The following is a 15782-nucleotide window of genomic DNA, read 5'->3' as shown; positions in this document are numbered from 1 at the left end:
CTGCGCAACGATCCACAGCCTATTCTCATGTCAGTACTATCGTTGTGAATTATCACTCACCATGAAAGCTATGAGAAGAATGGATAGCTCGTGAATTGGGCCGAGTATGAGACTATGAGCATGCATGAACCCAGCTTAGCAGCCGAAAATCCTTCTTCGTGATATTCATTTCGTATACCGATCTACTTCGTTCCACCCTTCTTATCATCAAAAGCCTTCTGCCGCTGTCGATTGTTCCAGTTCAGCGTCCTCGAAATACTATCAACCCAGTCCTCGCTTTTCCTATCCAATGGCAGTACACTCGGGAACGGGAAACGACTAGCTGAAATAGTGACATAGTCGCCTGGTTTAAGCTCACACCTACACCAAGTATTAGTACCGAACAAAACGTCACTCATAAACCATAGTATGAGGTCTTGACATACCTCTCCTTCCCATCAAAACTCGCCCAACAGCTCGCCCGCGCATCGTAGGGAACGCCGAGTCGAAGAACGATAGTATCGGGTAGGATGATCGGTCGGAAGCTGAGTGTATGTGGCGCTATAGCCGTAACGAGTATGACAGGATTATCCGGATGACACAGACTCCCTCCCGCCGCAAGATTGTACGCCGTGCTACCTGTGGGTGTGGCGACACAAACACCATCCGCTTGCACAGTCGTGAAATGCTCTTCGTCTCCGAAAACTTCGATGGAACTCATCGTCGGATTGGGGCCGCGGTCGAGCACGATATCATTTAGTATATTGTGAGATCCTGCCGGAGCATGGGTAGTCACATCGTCGCTGTCCTCGCCTATAATCTCCTCCACCAAATCCCGCGCTTTCTTCGCTTCCCCATCCTCTTTACACTGACATCTCATAATCGTTGCCTCGAAGCGTAATCTCAACGAAACCGTCACCCCATCTCGAAAGGCTCGTTCGAGAATAGAAGGATATTTATCGAAATCGAACTTGGTCAGAAATCCCAGTGAGCCAAGAGCAAAGGACATAACCGGCGGGACGACTCGTTGAAAAAGCCAGGAGGAGTACAACACCGTCCCGTCTCCTCCGAGAGCAAGACATATCTCAAACGTATGAGGTTTCCTCCTGCAAAGCTCATTGGTCCAGTATTTCAGCCTATCCCTATAACTCTCATCCTGTTCGATGATCCCCTTGGCATCGAAAGTCTGATTCTCCTTCATCGTCTCCTCCACCCACACAGTGTACGTCTGCCCCTCGGCATTCTTTTGCCGTAGTAACCATTCCACCACATCCCTCGTATGGCCAATCAATTTCTGATCATGCGCCTTGGTGAGGAGGAAGACATTCCGGATCTTGAGTAATAACCGCACATGCCCCAGCTTCTTCGACAACTCTCGTATCCCAAACGCCATGTCGCTCAACTGTTTCTTCGTCAGCAGTCGGGACTGCATATGTCTCGTCTCCCCATTCTGATCGTGCGGTGTGGGTGTATCTTTATCCGCCGTTCGGCTCACTGCTTGTCCTTCATGACTAGGTGTCCATTGGCCATTCTTACTCTGTGTCTCAAGCAAGGAATGGACGAAACAGCTTGTTCGTTGTCGTTGTGAGGAAGGACGACTCGGTCGGTCTATGGATGGTCGGAGAGATGCTCGTCGTCTTTGGGAATCGTTTCTGTCGAAGACGACTTCCAGCTGTTCGTGCAGGCCATCTGAATCGCTTTCGCCGCTTACGAAGTCGTGGTCGCCGTTGTACTCGCCTGCTTCTCGGTTGTGGCTTTGGCCGTTGGCGGACTCGGGCTGCAGAGTATTCGAGGTCATGATGTACTGTTTCCCTGGACTATTGACACAATATCACTTCCCCAAGCCGTTCGAGTACTTGTAGAGCAGTTCGACAAACACGTGTAAGGATGACGTGCAACTGTACATGCGGGTACACTCGAAGCTTTCTGGGGTTAGAGTTCGATATCGATTTGCTAGCGGAGGATCTTCGACAAGGATTTGGAAAAGATGAACAACTCCAATCCTCATCAACCACGGATTTTACTTGGCTGTTGGAAGAACGACGACAGGAAACATATCGTGCCAACCCTTGGGCCATACTCTGGAGCTATCCGTCCACCGTACTGAATACTGGGGACTGCACTTCCCAGGATTATGCCACGCTGACCAAGCCGGGACACACTTCACTGCATCGAACCGAGAACACAAATACGAAGCCGAGACCAGGCAGAGGAGAGCAAAACCACGAAATCTGGTAGAAGGCTCCCACTTCTAATTTAACCTACCGGGAGCTAACAGCACAATCGCCGTGATCATGGCAAGATACATCATAACCCCTTGGCGCCACCAATCCGACCTCCTCGAAGTCCGCTCCCAGCTCTACTCCCCCAACACAACCACAGAAACCTCCCACCACGAAAACCAACGTCGCGCAGTAGACAGAATCATGACCTGGAAACTCCGGGGCAACCTCCCTCACGCCGTGGATTCCACCGCGCTTCTGATAGATGCCCAACTCCATCACCACCACCACCACCACCACCAAAATCCCTCCCAAGCGCCCAACCCTGGAATCCAACAACAACAACAACCCGCAAATTCCCAATTCTCCCTCCGAGCAGTCTACACCGCAGCCTTCACCCGCTTCATAACCGGCTTCTGCGACATCGGGCGCGCGCGCGAAAACCGCCTAGATCCAAGCAGTATGCTCGAAATCGCGCGTCAAATCTCCCTGCCAGAGGAGTTCGTGGCGTTGCGGCACGAAGCTACGCATGAGGAGATGCCTTCGCTCAGGAGACTGGTGAGGGCGACGGAGGAAGGGTTGGGGTGGTTGTGGAGGGTTTATTGGAGTCGGTTGGATGATGTTGATGTTGGTTTGGGGGCTGGGGAAGGGAGGGGAGATGATGTAGAGGTGGTGAAGGATGAGGCGAGGAAGTTGTTCAAGGGGTTTAGGTCGTTGAGGCGGGAGGCGTTTCGGGGGAAGATGCATGCTTCTGCGAAGCATTTGGCGGACGTGCAGGCGGTTGCTAGTGAGTGCAGTCGACTTTGCGCGGGAGGGAAGATGGCGACGGATGCAGTGGCGGGTGTGCTTGTGGAGGACAAGTTCCTGCTTCCGTCGAACAGAGAGTATGTGTCTTTCGTGAAATGGCTCTCGTGAGTACCCGAGCTAACAACCTCTTCAGACTGGGCCAATCAATCCAAGGCGCATTCGTGATGTGGGATGGATTATTGAGCGGGATCTGCGAAGAAATGTTTGAGTTCTCTTCCGCGTTGGTCCAGGCTCTGCTCTCCAGCTTCGCCGACAACTTCAGTACCGGTGCCGAGCACGATGCTGATAAGGAAGCCATGTATCTGTGGTTGTTGCACCTGAGCACAGATCCTGCCACGGGAACCATCGTCGCAACAGCCAAGCAGAGTCTGCAATCAGAAGCGATCAAGTTCTGCTGCTTGCATCCTGGCTATTGGACGCAGAAGCTTGCTGAGAACCTGCTAGAGCGAAACGATGAGCTCAAGGATGTCTGGCAGGAGCTCTTCGTAGCGAGCATACTGAGGAACGATGCTGAAGTGGCGGACGCAGATGCTCAGATGGATGAGGAGAGCCTGTCAAGTGCGAACCCACTGCGCATCCCGGCACAGCAGCTGCCTGACAACATTGGCGGTAGTTTCGTCGGCTGGCAGCGTTCCACCCTCATTACCAAAACACCCATAGGCATAATAGCATAAAATTTCATCTCACCCAACATCTCCACCACCTCACCCCCCGCCAGCCTTAAAAGCCTCCTCCCGCCTCATAGCCACCTCGCCAAATCTCAGCAAAAAGATCGTCTTACCCGGCCACATCTCCTCCTCCTTATTTCCCTCTCCCTCGGCACCACCTGTCCCACCCGAAGCACTAGCCCAATGCGCCGTAACCCCCTCCATCCCAAACCCCGCCGCATCACACACCCCCTCCAGTATTCCCGCCACAAACGCCGCGCAATTAAGCTGCGACATCTCCTTCGGCACGGAGAGATAAGTATTAACCACGGGCTCATTATCGAAAATCATATACTCATTCTTATTACTAACCCCCTGCTCCAGCGCATCCGCCGCCCTCCCGAACAGCGCCCGCCATAGCGTCGTATGAACGAATTGCAACAAGTCGATAATCCTGGTCGGACGAACCGCGGCGCGTGCTTGGCGATATAACAACAGATCTAGGAGTTTGATGCCTATGGGGTATCCGGCGCGATTTAGGCGGGTCTCGATCTCGCTGACGGAGCCGGATTTGGAGTGGTGGTAGGTTATTAGGGTGTTGAAGAGGTAGGCGAAGGAGGGGAGGGAGGTCGGGGTGGTTTGGGTGCGGTTGAGGTTGCGGTCGTAGATGGTTTTGCGGGAGGAGGGGGAGTGGAGGCGGGAGTGGAAGGGTTTGGCTGGGAGGATGGCGGTGTAGGGGGGTTCTTTGGGTGGTACGTCTGGAGGTGGGCCTACCATACTGGGCATGTTGGTCGTGAGTGCTGCCACGGGTTGTGTGCTGCTGGGTGGCTTAAAGGCCTATCATTATGCACAGTTGTGTGTTCGCATGCAGAGTGGCATTGGGCAGGTATGCCGGCGGAGCTCGGGCCTTTGCCCGCGAGCGATGATGACAACCTATTCCTCAGCATCCGTAGGCAACCTCGACCTAAAACAATAGGGCGACTCTTGAAGTATCCTCTCCAGCGAGCGACACTTGAGTTGTCATGTCCCAAACCACGAAGCTCTGTTATCTGATAATGCCGGACGAGGTGCATTGTACTTTCGCGGCTGCAGCACGTGCCATGATCACGCGTGCGGCTACTGTATGGTTTTGGCTGGCGGGATTGTCTCCAAAGCTAAAAGCCGCCGAGACAGCAAATCGCGGTTGCCAATGCAAGACTTTCCCGGCACAGCATGCGAAGGAGAGAGCGTTGAAAAGCGAGAGGGCCGAGACGAACGGTACAGTACTGTACATACACATCATCATTATCATGAATTCATGATCTTCCAGGCCGCGCCAACACCCGGGCTCCATACTCGGTCGGACGTCACGAGCTGCGTTGCTATTTGTGGGTTTTTGCTTTGCTTGCGCCATGCCACGCAACCGCTTTCATCCTAGGCCGGGAACAGTGCGCTTTCACATGTCACGGAAAGCTTCTCCTCACACAAGACGGACCTCCCGAATGCAGCCCAGCGCCAGAATTGACTGACTGTGTTGTCTCGTGCGTGTGTGTGTCTGGTAGTAGCGTGAGGTAAGAACTGCGTCTCGTACTTGCTTCAATAATCTTCCCTTTCACCTCACCTCCGACTCGTTGTGGTAGTCGTTAACCTTGACTTCTTCACATGTGATTGTCTGGACGGTCGTCTGCGAGGTCGTCATCGGACGAGACGAGACGAGAACGAACCATTGCACTTCCCGGACCCGACCATTCGTCTTCACATGTGAACGGCTTCGCCAGATTGACCTACCAACGGCTTTCGCGCCATCGCTTCTTCCATTCTTCTCACTTCTCAACAACCACTCCCTCACCAACACGGCTCGACCATCGTAAACAACACCGTCTTATCAGTCTTTCTCAACATACCAAACACAACACCATGGGACCGGAACCACCTTCGTACACAGTCATGCAGCCGGCGATCAGACGACGGGACGAGCGTGCATACAGGGCTCAGCAGACGGTGGACAAAGTCATCCCGGAGTTGCTGCGATCGTGTCCTCGCGCCAGACATGGTATACAGAAATCAGACCTCGTCTCCGATCCAGATGTTCCAACACAACATGGCGACCGATCTATTGCATGTCTGCCGGAAGACGCACCAAGGATACGTCTGGTATGCACCGACACTCTCACAGCAGCCTCACGCATGTCTGAGCGACCTTTCATCGGACGACGTATAGCACCAGATGGCAGGACCATAAAACAGAAACCCAATGTCGCCATACTCAACTTCGCATCCCCTCTCAACCCCGGCGGAGGCTTCCTCGATGGTGCCAACAGCCAGGAGGAGTTCGTCTGTGCTCGGACTACCGTCTACCCCTCGCTATGGGACTCGTTCTACCGCCTCCCACAACTCGGCGCAATCTACACTCCAGATGTCATGGTCTTCCGAGACAGCACGCCCGAAGCCAACGAACTTCTCAAACGCGATCGCTACTTCATCGATGTCCTCTCCGCCGGTATGCTCCGCTTCCCAAACTCCAAGGACCGTATAGAGGAGACGAGGGAATACGGCTGCAGCTGTGGCGTCAGCTACTGCGACCGCGACCGCGACCTCGTCATCCGCAAAATGAAAGCCGTCATGCGCGTCGCCCAGCTCAAAGGCGCCGAACGCATCGTCCTCGGCGCATGGGGCTGCGGAGCCTATGGCAACCCAGTCAAAGAGGTAGCAAAGCTCTGGCGAAAAGTCATCGCAGGCAGCCAGCGTCAAAGGCGCCCTAACGCGGAAAGATGGCAAGGCATCAAAGAAATCGTCTTCGCCATCCCCGACCGCAAAATGGCCAACGAGTTCAACGACGCCTTCACTGATATCCTGCTCCCCGGCTGGCCAACCCAAACCTCCGACGTCGCAACACCAGGCTCCGACTCTCCTTGCAGAGAAGAAGAAGAAGACGCGGAAATCGCCTCCATCGTCCTCAGAATCCAAGAAACGGAACTTCAAGTCGAAGAATCCAGCGGCCCGCGAACCAAAAATCGACTCCGTGATATCCTCGCCGGGTTAAATCGCGACTTAGCCCAAGGTCTCGCGGCAAAGCGCATAAAAGAAGAAGAACTAACCCAACGCGCCGACGAAATGGTCGAAGAGGATTTCGTCAACATCACCGACATCATCGCCTCTGATATCGAAGACAATAGCCTCTACGACTTCGATGGCGGCGAGGAAGGGGGCTTCGGAGCTAATTCCTCCTCATCAGACGAAGCACCGATCCCGGAAACTTATTCTTTCCGTAACGCCCAACCGCCTGGATTGGATTTCGAAACGAGTCAAGATGAGGAGGAGATGGAACACGATCATTCCTCCTCCTTTCTTCGACCCCAGCCTAGCCCCAACTTTGATCCGAAGACGGGTTGGTTTACGGGGAGTATTGATCAGTTGCATGGGATGATGAAGGAGGGTGGTGGGGGTGGGGCGAGACAGGCATCTTCTTCGCATGCTTCGCCTGTTCTCAGGCCGTGGAGTAGTGGGAGGGAGATCGAGCCGTTTTCGCTCGAGGGGCATGGTTTGCCTGAGGCGCGGTTCGAGTTTGAAGCGAGGATGACGAGGCCGTGAATTTGCGTTTTTGTTGTTTTGGTCTGGTCGAAGCGTTTGCGTGGGTTTGTTGCTCGCGTGTAGGGTCGTTTTACTTGTATATCTCGCAAAAGATCTTGGAATTGGGACTGGGCTTTCGATCATTGGGCAAGCGTGGTGTTGGCGGGTCGTTCATGCTTTTGGATTTGGCATCGCATAGCGCAGTTGGTGGGTGAGCTGGAATTGTATAACTTTAGCGCAAAACGAGCAGGCATTGGTGCCGCTCAATGGAATGATCACACGTAATCAACACATAATGTCGGATGTTCGCGTATGCTATCTTGTCTTTCCACTCCCTCGCGAGTACTCCAATCATTGATTTCGCGGAGTTAAAAATCGGCGCTAAGGCAGCCACTCTCCAGAAGAATTTCAACCTAGGACATTTTCCTCTCTGTGGCCCAAATCGAAATCGAAATCGCAATCGCATAACCAACAAACCAGCACATAAGACCTCAATCTTCCGAATCACACACGACAGTACGAACCACCACTCGAACATTCCTCCCAACCAACCTCTCATCACAACAACAACAACAACAACAACCACCACCACCGAAAATGCCCAAATCCAAACGCCAGCGAATCGTCCACACCTCCGTCGTGCAAAAAAAGCCCTCGAAGGAAAAATCCGCCTCCCTCTACGCCGCCGTCCAAGCCGCCGCCGACGCATACCAACACATCTTCGTCTTCTCCGTGGAAAACATGCGCAATACCTACCTCAAAGACGTGCGGCAACAATTCGGCTCCGACGGCCGCCTGTTCTACGGGAAGACGAAAGTCATGGCTAAGGCGCTGGGGAAAGGGAAGGAGGACGAGTATAAGCCCGGTTTGAGCGGGTTGGGCAAGTTTTTGGAGGGGAATGTTGGGTTACTACTCACGAATCGTGGGGTGCAGGAGGTATTGGAGTTTTTCGCCGAGTACAGGGAGCTGGATTTTGCGCGGGCGGGGAGTAAAGCTACGAGGACGTTTACGGTTCCCGCTGGGGTGGTGTATCAACGTGCCGGGGAACTGGCGGTGGAGGATGATTCGCCGTTGCCGCATCCGATGGAGGTGATGGTGAGGAAGTGGGGGATGCCTACGAGGTTGGATAAGGGGAAGGTGGTGCTGGATCAGGAGTTTACGGTTGTGGAGGAGGGGAGGGAGATGAATAGTAGTCAGACTTCTTTGCTGAAGGTGTTTGGGGTGGCGATGGCGGAGTTTAGGGTGCAGATTTTGGCGTATTGGAGTGCGGGTAGTGAGGAGGTGACGGAGGTGGAGGCCGACGCTGGGGTAGAGGTGATCCAGGAGGGTTGATTGGGTGGGGATTGAGTGGTGTGATGTGGCATGATTGAGCATGTGGTTTCTGCTTCACTACATGTGTAGACCGATCTCATACTTAGCGAGGCGTTGGTAGGTCATGTATGGCACAAAGCTAGCTAGCTAGCCAGCCAGCCAGACAGTCCTTTTGTCGGCGGGCAAAAGGCTATGAAATGCACTTTGCAAAACCGCTACCAGTCCTGACGCCATGATTCATCCATCACTCTTCACCTCATGCTCGACCACGACCACCACAAGTTATCTGACGTCTATGACTCAGTAGAGATCTTCGCCTTGCCGTTGGTGACCTTGACGCCGAGCTGCTTGGCGCGGGAGACGATTTCTATCCGCTTGCGTGCTGAGACTGCGCTGGCGATTCTGCATCTGAAGTCAGTCCCACTTCCTTCTTGACAATGATCGCTCGCAACTTACTCCGCAGCGTATGTCTTGTTGTGCATGAGAAGGAGCTCGAGGTCGCGGGTATTCTTGACGAGGAAGGCCTTGTGGCCGGAAGGCATCATGTGGCGGGTCTTCTTGTTGCTGCCGTAGCCGATCTGGAGAAAGTGTTCTGATCAGCCATTATTCTCTTCCATGATCTCAACGTCCCATGCGTCCTGCCACTGCATGGCCACATCCAACTCGAGCTTCTTCCTGCACCCACGTGACCTCTGTTGTCCTCACTCTCTCCTCCTTCCTCTAACCTAGGATAGTACACACCTTGGGCATAGCGGCCTGACCACTGAAACGTCTCCTCACTCGGTTGTCGATACCCTTTGGCTTCCTCCATGACGGGTCCACACGCATGAACCGATCGCTCTGGTGACGGGTGAAGCGCGTGGTCTTCTTCTTCACGATCGGGATGTGCTTCTTTGCGGCGACCATCTTTGCGATATGTTAGTATATGTGGGTCGTAGTATCCAGTTTGTTATGGGGGAGAATTCGTCGTACCTTGGCGGTATTGTGTGTAGTGTCTGTGGGTTAGAAGATTGGCCTTGCCGTCGCTGAAGTCGACTCCGCTGTCTGTCTGCAAATGTTTTGACGTTCGTGATACTTTGGTGGGCTTGGCACGGCGATAAGTCCGTGCACGACATCTCGGCCACTCCCGCTATAATAGCGGGAGCAAAACAGGCACGAATGAAAATCAAAATGTGCATCGATCTGTCGCTGCAGGGCATATGGTGGCACTCGATTAAGCGAGTTACTGGTATGTGCACATAACCCTCAGACTATAATGGCGTGAGGAAGGCGAAGGTTGGCAGGATGATCATAGATAAAGGGCACAAATTCTATCCTCGATTCATTATCAAGATCAATCATAACCTACTCATCACAATCGTAATGCACCATCCAACAACCCAATACTCCAGCCCATGGCTATCTCCAACAGCACGTCCACTCTCTGACTTCGCCGTGGGTGCTGCCGCTCCGCCAACCCCACCAGCAGCCGTATCAGGCGGTCCAGGCAGTGCAGGGATCGGACAGAAATTCTTCGCCTCACACCAAGTCGGCAACGTATTCTGACTAGTGTTAAAGAACAGCTCAGCGTACGTCACCCTCATCACTGCATCCGTAATAGGCGGTCCAGCACTCCACCCCGGATCCCCATTCGACCAGTGAATCATGTGAATAGCTCCAGCCTGAGAAGGAAGATTATCGTAGAAAGAATTGAGCCAGTGCCCGTCAGCGAACATATCAATCCTGTCTCCGAGCCAGTCGAACTGATATTCGTGTACCGCGGCTGTAGGGTCAAAGGTAAGGTTACACCGCGTAAAGTCCGGCGTGTCTGCTGCGTTGTAACCTGCGGAGACGCTGGCAGGGGACTGCAAAACCAAGTTCACCGGATGCTTTCCCGGATTTGTAGGACTGTATTGTTGGGCCGAGAGGATCTCTATATCGATTTCTTGGCTGTCGTCGTGGTAGAAAAAGAAAGCGGCACATGTGCCGTTTGTAGCGGGTGTTTGCATGCCGATTCTGAAGCTGCCGTGGAGGATGTCGGTTCGTGAGGTGACTACTTCTGCCGTAGGGACCATGCCGTCCACAGTCTGGCTTCGAACATATAGATCCAAGCCAGCTGAGCCAGAGAGTAAGACATTGTCTGTTTGTGCTAGTTTGCCGTATGGCCCCCGTGCGGAAGAGGCGGAGACGTTGTAGGCTTGGGCTTGCCAGTCGAAGTCTGGGTCATCAGACCATGTGAGAGAGGGCTTCGGATTCGTAAAGTCTGTGAGGATCTTGTTTGTGAAGATTGTGCTGCCACCCCACTGGGTGGAGTTGAGGATATAGCCGCAAGGACAGTTGTCTGCAGCCGTTTTGTGAAGGTTCAGGGTACTGGCCAGCAGCAGCAAGAGACATTGTTTCAGCATGTTGTGCATGGAAGTCGAGTTCATTTTCTTGTAGTCACAGCAGGTGTAGTCGTGGGTGGCGCCTGCGGTCTCGTGCTTCTTCACGTGCCTGTCACGCTCCTAAACATGAAGTCGAGGTCCAGTTCCGATCGTGCCTTCCCGATCTGAAGCTCCCTTGCTTTGTGAATGATCCCGATAATCAGCAAGACGACAAGACTGTTCAGACACATCTCAACACGTTACCCGCCATCGCAGCCCGAATTACATGCGCACAGCATATGAGACACGTTACGTTCAACAACATGTATGCATCTGTCCGACCCGAGAGCGTTAGTGGGGCTGCAGTGTAACGTGTGGCTTTCATGTGGCTATTTTCGAAATAGCTACGAGGAGAAGAGTCGGTAAGCATGTTAACGACCCCTTGGCACACCTCGACCCTCACAGCCATAATATGCCATAATCTCGTCCTCCCCAGCGCCCACCAGCCCTCCATCCACACCATAGACTGCCGTAAACACCATGACACGTCCGCAAACATTGCGAGCCGTGCCACACCATCTCATCATTACATTCATTGTTCATTCCATCATCGGGCAATAGATCAAGCTAAATATGAGTAATAAATGCTTCGACGCCACAACGCTCACTCGTGCCTTCCGTCTTCCCTCCGTCTCGTGGTTCGGACCAAAATGCCACTGCGCACGCATGCGCGAAGTCGCACCAAGCTTCAGTTGTCCTGCTCGATCTCCTCGGCCTGCTTCTAAAAGGCTGGGTAGAAGCGTGCACGGGCGCTGGAGTCGGCACGATCGCGCTGCTGGGTGATTGCAAGGTTGTCAGTGCTTGACGTCCTAGACTATAGGAAGCCGGATTCTGACAGCAGTCTGCAAGCACATATTAGCATTCATCACACATTCCGGATGTAGTCCAGACTCACCTCGCAATCTTCTCATCCTCCCTCTCGCGCGGCTCCACTTGTAAACTGCGCTCATACATCTCGTGTACGTCCCCAGCACTCTGCATGTTTCTTAAGATATATTCCTGCAGCTCGTTGACAGTCTGCAGACTGTACGGCGCATTCTGATACTGCTGAATGTCACGGATAACCTCAGCAGTCTTGGCTCGCTTCGCAAAGTTGATAAGCTGTGTCTTCTTGATGATAGAAGGTATACCGTCTTCGATGAAGGTGAGGTCGGTAAGATAGATACCAAAGAACGGGATACATGGCGGCTGAGCTTTGTGAAGTGTCTCTCGGTACTCCAGAAAGTTTTTCGTGCTGCCCATGAGCTTGCGCATGGATTCGAGAACCTGTGTTGTGCGTGTGTTGACTTGCGACCATGTCCTGCCGAGGCGATGGATTGGTGCCGAGCCTAGCGCGGAGATGATCGAAGTCAAGCAGGAGAAGTTGTTCAGCGAACGACATTTGTCGGCGATGGTGACAAAGTGCTTGATCACTACTACCCGACGCTTGACATCCGCTTGGGTCAAGATCATCTGAGCCACCCAATTCGTAAGTTGGTTGGAGTGCAGAATGAGCGCCTTCACATTCTCGGCCGGATCGAGATCGCCAGGGTTGATCTTCCTCTGCCATGTCTTATTGAGACACTCTGTTGGCTTGATCTTGCCATAGAGCTTAGACTCGATGATTGTCAGCTGTCGTGCGAATTCGAGAGCGTCAATGTCCAAGAACTTGAGTTTCTTCATATTCTTTGGGATGATAGGCGCCGGAGCTTGCGAGCTCAACGTCAAAACAAGCTTCTTACTGGACGCATCCTGGCCACGCATACGCTGCTCGATGGCAGTCATCAATGGTCCTGCTCCAGGCGTGCTCGTCGACTGGACCGTATCCTTCGCAAAGGCATAGACTCGCTGCATAAGCTGTTGGCTGGCCTCGTTATTGGCTTCCATCCAGTAGTTGTCAAACCACGACTTCAAGATATTTACCACACGAAAGCGAATAGGCTTCTGCTTCTTGTCCACCCATGTTGTGAGGTCCGCACCGCCAAGTCCATATGGAGGCTGTATACTCCAACGCTTTACAAGCATCTCGAACAGTTCCGAAGCTGTAGTGAATGACTGGTATGTCAGCAGGAAAGTATTGTTGAAGCCGGATTCAAGTCGGTCGTGTCTCGTAAGCTGTTCGACCAGTCCAGTGAGAGTGCCACCACGGAGTTGCGGCACATCTGTCTTGGCATCGTAAGCGATCTCACCTTCGTGGTCGAGCTTCAGATAGTCTGGCATCTCTTCTGAGTCACGGCCCGGAATAGCCGGCTTAGGAACTTCTCCGAAGAAACGCTTGACCTTCGAATTCTCCCCGTTGCGCTTAATATCTGCTGAAGGATCCGACGGCTGAAGACCTTCTGAGTACGACTTCGATTGGCCGCCATCTGAGAGCATGCCAGGGCGCAAAGAGCTCTTCGAGGCATCACGCAGATGTTGCTGGTATGATGCACCGCCATCAGTCATTCGGTGAGGATCTCTGCTGGTGCCATCGTTCGGGATAAGCTCAGAAAGGAGTTGCAGCGAGAACAGGATTTGTGAAGCAGCGGTATCGAGGTCACGACCAACCGTTCGCACGCGACCCATGCGTTCTTCCATCGATGGCCCACGGATCTCTGACCATTCGTCGCCGAGTGGCGTTGCTACGCCTTGGCATGCTACGATTAGATCGGATGTCGTATCATACAATTTCTGCTTGTGATCTGCGAAGTCATTCAGCTGTGGGCTAGTGAAGCTCGAGCCGAGAGGGGCCAAGTTGATCGATTCGATGGTCGAAAGATAAGGCCGGCAGACTTCCACAACCTGGCTGCCAGACCTGCACACCGCATTGCTGAGTGATCGATGTCTAGCAGGCGTGATCAATTTTTGTCGAAGCACAAGCTGCTCATCCAGTCGTCGTATGCTAGACACAATCAAGCGCTTGAGATCCTCCATTCTCTCGAGTAATGACTGATCGAGATGTGCTGTAGGCTCAGTCATGACATCTGGCTCATCGTCAACGAATGACATGGACGTCAACGGGTCCTTTGGCGTCAGTCCATGGCTTTGCCAATTGCCTGCTGTCCTACTGCCGCTAACGAAGCCTGGTGTAAGACGCGGGATTTCTTCGCCCCTTTGCTGTCGTGCAACCTCGACAAAGCCGTACACCCCGTGTAGCACGCCCTCGGCTTCCTGCAGACATTTCTGGTATGAGTCTGGCGGAGGCCAATCAGCAGCAGCGATGTGCGAAGACAAAACCAGCTTCGAAAAGCGCGACATCACTTCTCGGAAGTGTGGGTATAGTGCCTTGTTAGTTGAGATGATGGATGGGTTGCCCGAATGATTGTCCGTAGTACCAGAGCCAGCGGCGAGTAGTAGTCGCAGATGGTCGGAAATATCTTCAGCTCTGCGCACAAACTCGGACCTTTCTCCGTTTGAGATTACTTCTCGATATCGCTGTACAGCGCGGCGCATATCTTCGACCATGGTATTCCAAGTCAATGGTACCGCGTGCGTATCATCAAAGAAGCGGCGAGGCAGAAGTGAGGTTGCCGAGGCTCCAGCAGGTGAATTCACGAAGGAAGTCATGGTCGTACCTATGGGTGGCATACCCTGTTGTGCGGCAGAGAAAGAAGTCGCTGTGCTATTTTCGGTGAGGTTCGTGCGCGAACGTGTCAGCGGTGAAGTGTTGTTTAGTGAGTCCATTGAAGTTGCGGGTGAGACGCCATCCGAGAGGTATGACCTACGCCGCCGATTCTGGACATGGTGAGTTAGCGTGCAATAACAGGACAAACGCACACCTGCTTCTACCGCTCACACAGATGGTCGAACTTACACTGGATCCTTTCGAGCTTCGTATCATCGAGCGATCTTCCGTCTCGGAAGCAGAAGCGTAGTCAGTGTCCTCGTCGCGCTCATACCCGGCCGCCATAAGCTCCGGTGGTGGTCTCGTCTGGTCAGGAATGAAGACGTTTGTTCGATCGCGTGGTCCGGTCTCGTTAGCAGAGGTAGGTGCCTCGAGAGGCAATTCCATTGTGCTCTCTCCAGTCAATGTGTTGAAGTAGAATAGTCTGCCATCTGGAGTGGCTTGGGGTATCCAGAACGCCGCTTCCTCCTGTGTACTCGTCGCCGTGCCATTATGATGACCATTCACGCCGTTCGTGGTTTGCTCAAACTCTTGCTCGCTGTACTCTTCCTCTGATTCCTCGGCTTCAGAGTCTCCAGCACCTCCGATGAGCATACTCCTGCCATCGTCGAACGGAGGATTCACTACCGCACAGTAGTTGCTGGGGAACCAACCACGAGTCCCATGGATGACGCCGTCCCACCACCCACTTTCCAGCTGTGTCAAGACCTGTATGATGTCGCCGGTCTTGAATGACAATGAAGTGCGGTCGTCCGCTTCATAGTCGTACAGAGCCCTGACGAACAGCTGTCCTGGATTGTTCATGGCGCCGTCGATCAGCCGCTACGGTCAAGACGATGCCGTTGATTGACTGTCGGCCACGATCAAGATGGTACCGTCGTCGAAGTGGCCGTAGTGAGATCGGCAGCTCCGAAGCCCAAGACAGCGGGAAGATGAGACAGCCAAAGCTGTCTTCTGATAGAGACTGAACGCGCTCTGTATGACTATGCGGCTTCTTCCAGCATCACCCTCCCTCCCAGTCCTCTGGAATGTGAAGTCACGTTGTCGAGATCCTGATCGTCCGGGCCACTGAATGGGGCTGAAGACGCGCCCACGGGTAAAGGACTTCACCCCAGGGCGCACAGCCTTTTCGAATCCGAAAGAGAGGTAGACATACGAATTTGGTGTACTAGCAATGGCTGATCGGAATAGGTCTCAGGACGTGAATCAGAAAGATGCTGTGCTGGAACATTACTGGTCCTAGCTTCGGCGCCAAGAGATGAGCGGCAGCGTTGGCTACCAG

General features: G+C 53.4%; 8 protein-coding genes across 8 annotated transcripts; 3 read left to right on the top strand and 5 right to left on the bottom strand.

Moving 5' to 3' along the window:
• Positions 1-182: 182 nt before the first annotated feature.
• Positions 183-1777, bottom strand: LTS14_000644 (uncharacterized protein; the record flags this gene model as incomplete). Its single annotated transcript, XM_064833356.1, has 2 exons — positions 183-360; positions 426-1777. The coding sequence occupies 2 exons, from the start codon at positions 1775-1777 to the stop codon at positions 183-185; spliced, it is 1530 nt and encodes a 509-aa protein (XP_064699625.1).
• A 628-nt stretch (positions 1778-2405) lies between these two features.
• Positions 2406-3682, top strand: LAS1 (rRNA-processing protein las1; the record flags this gene model as incomplete). Its single annotated transcript, XM_064833355.1, has 2 exons — positions 2406-3085; positions 3142-3682. 2 exons carry the CDS (start codon positions 2406-2408, stop codon positions 3680-3682), a joined length of 1221 nt encoding a protein of 406 aa, XP_064699624.1.
• A 30-nt stretch (positions 3683-3712) lies between these two features.
• trs31 (Trafficking protein particle complex subunit 31) lies at positions 3713-4441 on the bottom strand (the record flags this gene model as incomplete). The annotated part of the gene is made up of 1 exon (XM_064833354.1): positions 3713-4441. One exon carries the CDS (start codon positions 4439-4441, stop codon positions 3713-3715), a length of 729 nt encoding a protein of 242 aa, XP_064699623.1.
• Positions 4442-5551: 1110 nt separating this feature from the next.
• LTS14_000641 (uncharacterized protein) lies at positions 5552-7225 on the top strand (the record flags this gene model as incomplete). Its single annotated transcript, XM_064833353.1, has 1 exon — positions 5552-7225. One exon carries the CDS (start codon positions 5552-5554, stop codon positions 7223-7225), a length of 1674 nt encoding a protein of 557 aa, XP_064699622.1.
• Positions 7226-7499: 274 nt separating this feature from the next.
• MRT4 (mRNA turnover and ribosome assembly protein) lies at positions 7500-8536 on the top strand (the record flags this gene model as incomplete). Its single annotated transcript, XM_064833352.1, has 2 exons — positions 7500-7514; positions 7685-8536. The coding sequence occupies 2 exons, from the start codon at positions 7500-7502 to the stop codon at positions 8534-8536; spliced, it is 867 nt and encodes a 288-aa protein (XP_064699621.1).
• Positions 8537-8808: 272 nt separating this feature from the next.
• On the bottom strand, positions 8809-9421 carry RPL32 (60S ribosomal protein L32; the record flags this gene model as incomplete). Its single annotated transcript, XM_064833351.1, has 3 exons — positions 8809-8917; positions 8972-9093; positions 9257-9421. 3 exons carry the CDS (start codon positions 9419-9421, stop codon positions 8809-8811), a joined length of 396 nt encoding a protein of 131 aa, XP_064699620.1.
• A 431-nt stretch (positions 9422-9852) lies between these two features.
• LTS14_000638 (uncharacterized protein) lies at positions 9853-10899 on the bottom strand (the record flags this gene model as incomplete). The annotated part of the gene is made up of 1 exon (XM_064833350.1): positions 9853-10899. One exon carries the CDS (start codon positions 10897-10899, stop codon positions 9853-9855), a length of 1047 nt encoding a protein of 348 aa, XP_064699619.1.
• Positions 10900-11731: 832 nt separating this feature from the next.
• On the bottom strand, positions 11732-15304 carry CDC25 (cell division cycle- protein; the record flags this gene model as incomplete). Its single annotated transcript, XM_064833349.1, has 3 exons — positions 11732-11759; positions 11813-14610; positions 14690-15304. The coding sequence occupies 3 exons, from the start codon at positions 15302-15304 to the stop codon at positions 11732-11734; spliced, it is 3441 nt and encodes a 1146-aa protein (XP_064699618.1).
• Positions 15305-15782: the final 478 nt, after the last annotated feature.

This window comes from Recurvomyces mirabilis (genome assembly GCF_035927965.1).
Source record: "Recurvomyces mirabilis strain CCFEE 5264 chromosome Unknown scaffold_1, whole genome shotgun sequence".
Classification (NCBI taxonomy): Eukaryota; Fungi; Ascomycota; class Dothideomycetes; order Mycosphaerellales; family Teratosphaeriaceae; genus Recurvomyces; species Recurvomyces mirabilis.
This window is presented reverse-complemented; position numbering and strand designations above follow the sequence as displayed.